General features: G+C 43.1%; 1 protein-coding gene across 1 annotated transcript; it reads right to left on the bottom strand.

Annotated features, from left to right (window-relative positions):
- Window positions 1-6,326: 6,326 nt before the first annotated feature.
- Window positions 6,327-7,597, bottom strand: LOC122067206 (barley B recombinant-like protein D; the record flags this gene model as incomplete). The annotated part of the gene is given in 1 exon segment (XM_042631047.1): window positions 6,327-7,597. A coding segment is annotated over 1 exon segment (738 nt), but the record flags the coding sequence as incomplete, so codon positions are not given.

Here is a 7,597-nt window from a genome sequence, read left to right as displayed (position 1 = left end):
TTGCTGCTCGGCCTAATTAAAGGTCGAGGTGGCAGCACAGCCCGATGGATGGCTAAGGTGAGGCTTGATGAGTTCCGAGGTGGCGCTATTTTTTTTTATTTATTTAACGACAATCAACTCCAAGCACGGATTGTCATAGAGCTTCCACTTCGCAGTAAGGGTAGGAAAGCCGAGGTAATGCCTACTACCAGGAAGTTGATCATGACTGCTACCTGACGGTCTCCGGTGCCAACTCTTACTGGCAACTAAACCGATCCCTCAACTTTGACCGGAGCACCGAAGAATCCTTGCAACAGGTGTTCAACCTTCTTCATCTTTCTCTCGTCCAGACCCATCTTCTAGAAAGCTTAAAGGAACAGGATATCAGCTGAACAATTGTTATCCACCAAGATCCTTTTTACTCTACAATCGGCTATAGTCAAGGTGATTACTAGGGCATTGTCGTGTGGCATGTGCACCCCTTCCAGGTCGTCATCCGAGAAGGAAATAACCGTCCCTGTCTTCGCCTTCTTGTGCGACCATTCAGCCACCTACACGCTTTGTGCATAGGCTTTTGCTTTCCTGGCTAAGGTTGAACTTTCTCCAGCAGCTAGGCCTCCACAGATTATTGCTATAACCCTAGTTGGGCTTTTATGATCATCCCGAAGGTGATAGTTGGCTTCCTCGAGTGTCCGGTCCCTTTGCCGTTCGTTATTGCCTCTGCAGGCTGGCCGCCTCCTTTTGTGGTGGCCTCTGTTGTCTCTTTAGTGGTTGTCCCTGTTTTCATTACCATCATGGGCATCCTCCTTTTCACGGTCTACGAATCGGCCTAGATACCCTCTTCGGGTCATTCCTTCTATTTTCCCCTTCAAATGCCAACAATCTTTAGGGTCATGGCTATGATCCTTGTGGAAGTAGCAATATTTGTCTATATTGCATCTCTCAGGGTGTCGTCCCATCTTCCCTAGCTACTTCATGGCTCTGGCATCTGGGGAGTCCTTTATCTGCATTAGCACATTCGTTCGTTTCCAGTTCAGGGGGGCTTATTTCTCAAACTTCTTCAGTGGACTGGGTGCCCGACCACGTTCGGACTTTCGTCTTTTACCCTCTTCAGAAGGTTTGTCATCGGCTCTTGAGATCCTTTTCCTCCCCGTCTTCTCTTCAGCTTCTTCATCGGCTTGGAGGGTTTTTTCTATCTGGATGTACTTATCAGACCAAGCCCTCAAACTCGGCTAGGTTCCTTGATGTATGCTTCGCCAAAGACCTTTTTAGCTCTTTATCCTTGACGCCTCCCAGTAGGGTCGTGAACTCTTCTTTCGGGTCCAGACCTCTGATCGTGATATTCTCTTGCTGGAAGCGCTTCATATAGTTTCACAGCGACTCTCCTTCATGTTGTTTTAAATTGGTCAAGGGTTGGCTACTAGAGAATCCCTTCATGAAGAAGTAACTCAAATCGCTGAAGCTGTGGATCGATTTCTTCGGCAAGCAGTTATACTATAACCTTGCTTCTCCTCTGAACGTCAAAGGCAGGGCTCGACACATGATGTTTTCCGAGACTCGGTAGAACTGCATCGCAACCTTAAGCCTTCTAGATGATCGACGGTGTCTCCAGACCCATCGTAGGTATTATATTTGGGCAAACGAAAATCAATCAGGAGCGAGTCCTTCATGACTTCATCAGCTAGAGACGTGTCATTGGTGAAGTCTGGCTCGCGAGTTCCCTCTTGGGTTTTTTCTACCTTCCGGATCTCGTCCTTTAGGTCTAGGATCATCTGCTTCAACCCCGTGTCCTCCTGTCTCTATCTGTCTACTTGGAGTGGTTCCCCATGCCTAGTCCTGATGGCACGTCGGGTCCCGTCCTTGGGTGCGGGGCTTTCCCTCATTGCTCGGTTGCGATGATTCTTACCGGACCTTATCGATCCTGTGCTACTCCAGTCCTCGTCTTGAGCGTGCTCTGGTTGGATATGGGGGCCTTACGGTGCTCCGTCGATCTTCTGAGAGACGGCCTTGGAGACCTCCTTCATTGTCTCGGCCATTCGGTCATACTTCTCTTGAAGGGCTTCGAACTGCTCCCTTGTCACATATTCCTGCGCCCTAGGAGGGGGTGGAGGATTACCTTCTCCGTGAACCGAATATCCAACAGAGCGCTGGTTCCTCGTGGAACCTTCCCGATCATCGTTTCCCTGTTCTTCGTCGATTTCCGTCAAAGAAGGGAGTCCTGAAGGTTCCTCCTCGTCCATGTTTATGCTCGGCACTGCTCTTGTTTTCTTACGATTGTAGGTTTTCCCCACCATTACTGTCATTCCCACAGACGGAGTCAATCTGTTGTTGCCAAAAATCCGTATGAGCTGATCTTGCACAAGCACCGAAGGCAGAGGCCCAGAGGTATCTCTGGGGTTAGTCCTCCGACACCCAAGTTAGAGACCGGTAGAACAATTTTTTACAGGAGTAATGGTGTGGGTCTAATTACTTACCTCTCCCCTCCTCTCCCGCTCTCTCTTATAGTGCTTGGGGTTTAGGGTTTCCTTTTTGGAGTCCCCCTCAGGTCCGCCTTTTTCCCTTTCCGAGTCCTACTCGGATACGTCCTATCCCCTTCGATTGGAGAATATTCTCTTCACACGGTTTACGTGGTTAGAGTCCTTGCGGCCTCTATCAGGTGAGCGGCACATGTCCTTCCCTTAGATACCACGTGTTCTTACCTGACTGGGAAATTAGTTTGGCCGTATCAATTTTAAACTCAAAATCGGAGATCGAATGATCCTTTCCGATTCTAATCCGGACTGGATCAAAATCAATCCCAAAAGCCTAGAATCGATTCTCAAAGCCAAAAACCCAACAATTCAGTCCTAAAAATAAAAGCATTGGTCATTCCAAAATGGCTAGAATCGAGTTCGATCAGTCGATTAATCTCAAAGCTTAAAACCAAGGATTTTAAAATTGGAATAAAAAATTGAATTAGTCCCAAAAACCCTAGAATTGGCCCATCCAAAATGGCCTAAATTGAAATCTATCACCAACAATTCCAATCCAAGTCAGCTGTTTTGATTGATCCTAATTCCTAAGACGTGTTTGGTAGGCATAATAACCGAAGCACTTCTCCCACTTCTACAAAATTATAAAAATATCATCCAACATTAATGTTCATTTTTATCTTATTGATCCAACTATAATATTCATTTTTATCTTATTGATCCAACTATGTCACCTACATGCGAAAATTGTGTGAGGAAAAAGGGCTATATGATTTCTATATCAATTCAGATTCTACTCTCATTGTGAAAATTGTGACCCAAAGAAACTGTAATTTGTGAAGTGGCTGTTATTGGTTTCAAGAAATTATCTCACTACTTTGTGATTCACTTGGTGCTTATATCTATTTCTCTTACCGGGAAAATAATCGAGCAGCAGATCGGTTCTACTTTTGAGGGTAATTCTACTATCCTGAGGGGATCTTATTCTTATTACAAGTAGAAGAAAGAGTTGGTCTCCCCATGTTTCGTATGTAATGTTAGTTTTCCTTATTATTATTATTATTATTATTATTATTATTATTATTATTATTATTATTATTATTATTATTAGGGTAATTTACAACGCCACCCCCTGGAGAATGCCAATATTAGAGGGACACCCCCTCTCTTTCACCAAATTAGACTTGGACCCCCTACCGTCAGTCAACATTACATAATATACCAAGAATGCTGACATCAGCAGTTAATATTTTTTCTAAATTCCATTTTGCCCTTCAAAATAATGGAGTACCAAAATCGCCCTTAATGGTTCTATTCCCAAGTCAGCCTCAATGAGTTGAGAAGAAGAACGGGTAGGCTTGCAGATCGGCGGCTGCGAACACTCTTTCGACAACAGTGACGACGGCAACTACGGCAGCGAACCCCCTCCAACGACTACGGCGGCGAACCCCCTTCAGCGACTATGGCGGTGAACCCCCTCCAGGGACTACGGTGGCTGCGAACACTCTTTCGACGACGGCGACTACGGCAGCGAACCCCCTCCACGACGGCATATGCAGGTTCGTGGGTCTATCTTCGGCGTCTCGTTGAGCACACAAAATCCCAATAGAGAACTAGAGATCAAAATGGGGAAAATAGAGAAGAGAAAAAAAAAAAAAAAACAAAAAACAAAAACAAACAAACATATCTTCTCGCCTGCGACAGAAACTGGATGGGAAGCACTACTCGCCGGGGACAAAAGGAGAAGTATTTTCCGGCGACTGCCCTCTCTATCTCTGCTGGAACTCGTCTGAACCCTTGGTCGCAGGTAGGGAGAAGAGGAGAGAAGGAGAGAAGGAGAGAAGGAGAGGAGAGAAGGAGAGAAGGAGAGATAAAAGGGTAAGGAGGGGTATTTTTGGGATAATGAAAAATGTCTAATTTATCAGTTTTTACTCATAAGGGCAAAAACGTCATTTCAAAGCATCATATAACGTTGACTGACAGTAGGGGGTCCGAGTCCAATTTGGTGAAAGAGAGGGGGTGTCCCTCTAATATTGGCATTCTCCAAGGGGTGGCGTTGTAAATTACCCAATAAAATATACTTACTGACATCAACATATGTGGTATATTCCTTAACATTGACTGACGGTAGGGGTCTGAGAATAATTTGATGAAACAAAAGGGTTGTTTTATTATTGTGGCATTCTCTAGGGTGTGGCGTGGTAAATTTCCCTTTTATTTTTAAGAAGAGCGATAGACACAAAATTTTCTGGGACCCTACTATCGCTTGGGTGGCCACAGCCGCTGCACATTTTGCTTTTTCTTTACAGTTTACACTCAGATATTTTATGATGATTCCTTCCAAATTTGTTTATCTGGAATGTTTATCCAATCTGCATTTCAGATTCTGGGAAAGAGTTCTCTCAACAAAGAGCAAAGGGGAGCACACAAGTGTATGGTCACAAAATAATATTTACATAAGATAGCAACAAGTCATTTAGAGGAGACAGAGAGAAACAAAAATGCTAGCGTACCATGCCTCAATGGCTTAAAGAACTTTGTCCCATGATTTTTTGTATGAAATATGAAAGGACCAAGTTTCCTAAGGCCAGGGTAGTACAATACATTAAGGGTGTTAATCAGTTTGGTTTTGGTTTAAATGGTGCGGATCAGTTTGGTTCACATTTATTTGATTAAAACCATGACCGCACCATTTACTAAACGGTTCCACTTTCTGAAACTGTGACCGTTTAGTAAACAGTTTCGATTTCCACGGTTTTAAACGGTGTCGATTTCATGGTTTTAAACGGTTTCGGTTTTGAATTATTCCATACGGTTTGTAAAACGGTTCACAATCGATTTGTTATAACTTGCAACTATCTCTAAACTGAAGATCATAAGCTTATCAAAAAATAATTGGCAACCACAAATAAGAGATTCTATATTAATGATGGTATGTCTTAATTTGATAATCTGGTGCTATTTCTTTGCCATTCTCAAACATTTAGAACTAATATCATACAACATCCAAATCCAGTCTTCTACAACATAAAATATTAAAATGACAAGTGGTTCAGCCAAAACACCCCATCTATGATAACATAATAACATAGTAACATATATGGATTAGAAGTTCATGATCTAAAGCCTAAACTTGAATTGAATTGCAATAAATCATACCAAAGTAAATGGACACTTTATTTAATTGTTAATTGTTATATGGATTACTGTCCCTTCTTTATTTAATTGTTATATGGATTAATCAGATCGGTTTAAACGGTTTCAATTCGGTTTGAAACCAATGAGTTTCGTGATTTAAACCGACCCGACCCAACCTGTTTAGCTAATCGGCCTGAAACTTGAAACCATAACCGCACCATTTACTAAACGATTTTGCAGTTTCAGTGTAAATGGATCGATTCGATTTCGATAAACGGTTTCAATTACAAATTGACATCCTTACGGTACATGCTGCGTAACTTCATATATGAATGTGCTAATCACGAGAGTGGGAAAATTATGAAAATCCTATAAAGGTTTATGAATCCTAAGATAGTTGGTGAACCATCCAGTGAAGGAAAACATTCTAATACTGATGATTCAAATAATGGTGCACAGAAATTCCATCTTGCAACTCTAAAGAACAATTTGGGTTTTCTCTGCGGTCAAGTAGATCATCCAATAGTCTAGGCTCCAAATTTGTAATTTTTGTTTGAAATCGACTCACCCAATTTTGAAGAGGTTGGGTCAAAATTTCCTACATACCTTAATTTTACCATTTGATATAAAGTTTCATCAAGAACAGAGTTGGCCAAGGGGCAAAATTAAAGCACATGAAACATCCAAGAGTAAATGAAAAGCGCACAGTAATGCTTCAAAGTTCAAACACAGAGAAAATGCATATCAACACATAAGAGGGTATATATGATTGAAATTAAGTTTCCAATTTGACACATGGCCATTGGCCAATCCAAACTATTCCCTACATATCCAACAGTCAAAATTTGCTACCACTCCCAAGGCAGCCTTGTAGCAAGCATCTATAAATTCCTTTTGTCGATATTTGTCCATTAGACCTTTTTCCTAAAAACAGTATATGCAACGTTTCCTAAGTACGAAAAATGTAAATGGGGTACACCCCCCCCCCCCCCCCCCCTCTCCCTGTTCCTTCTTACTTTTACTTTCCCCTCCAGAATTGGGGCTCAATGAGATGTAATCTCTTCCAAGCTTGGACGGCCCTTCAGATGGCTCAGTTCCCACCTCTGATTTGTCCATCCTTGGACATCTTTATATTCATTAAAGACCCCATTCTTCCCCCCCCCCTCCCCCTTTTTTTTTTTTGGGTGAACATTAAAGCCCGTTCTTTGAGTGACAAGCAGAAAAGATTAACCCGAAAGAATTGCCTACACATCTCCCGCCATCCTTACCAGCTACTTGATGGTAATATAGCGATTCGTCCCATGCTTGGCCCAGTGGTCCTTGAGATCCACGGGTGTTGACAGGTCATGACCCTCTGCAGCCAAGCGGGTAAGCAATTTAGTATAGGCACTTCCACTCATCTTACGTCCACCTTTGCGAGCATGGCGCTTGTTAGGTATTGCAGGAAGTGGATACATTGACAAGTTAGTGGTGCAGCAGGCAGACTGCCAACCCCCATTCCCCCATTTGTAGCACTGCTGAAGAGTTCCAGTGCACGAGCAAACTGGCACTGGCATGTTTGAGTCATCAAAAGGGACCTGGTTCAGTCCCAGGTCATGACCTTTCCAATCAGGCTTTGAAAATGCCATCTGCCTAACCCGATCCTCACCACCATCCCCACCGGTATTATCATGGCTATTCCTCCATTCATGTGTCTTGGCTATAGTTACCTTGTTCAAGTCCTCACCCCTTTTACAACCCTTTCTCGATGAATTTGACGTCTTCAATGACGTAGTCTTGGTTTCCTTCCTCATTCGCTTAGCACCCTGAGGCTTGACAGCTTCAGAAGCAGCTGCTGCTGATATAGGTATGGCCTCAGTTATGTGCATCTCCCTTCCATGGTAAGGAGATTCTGCCAAGTGAAGTTCATTATGATGGTGATGGTTCATGTGCTTTGTCCCACGTGGTGGACCACCGCCATTCATGGCATTTTCCCGATATTGAAGAGCTGCCAAGGCATTATCCCTTTC

This window comes from Macadamia integrifolia, unplaced genomic scaffold (assembly GCF_013358625.1).
Source record: "Macadamia integrifolia cultivar HAES 741 unplaced genomic scaffold, SCU_Mint_v3 scaffold2757, whole genome shotgun sequence".
Taxonomy (NCBI): Eukaryota; Viridiplantae; Streptophyta; class Magnoliopsida; order Proteales; family Proteaceae; genus Macadamia; species Macadamia integrifolia.
Note: the sequence above shows the minus strand (reverse complement) of the source record. Positions and strands in the feature narration are given on the sequence as shown.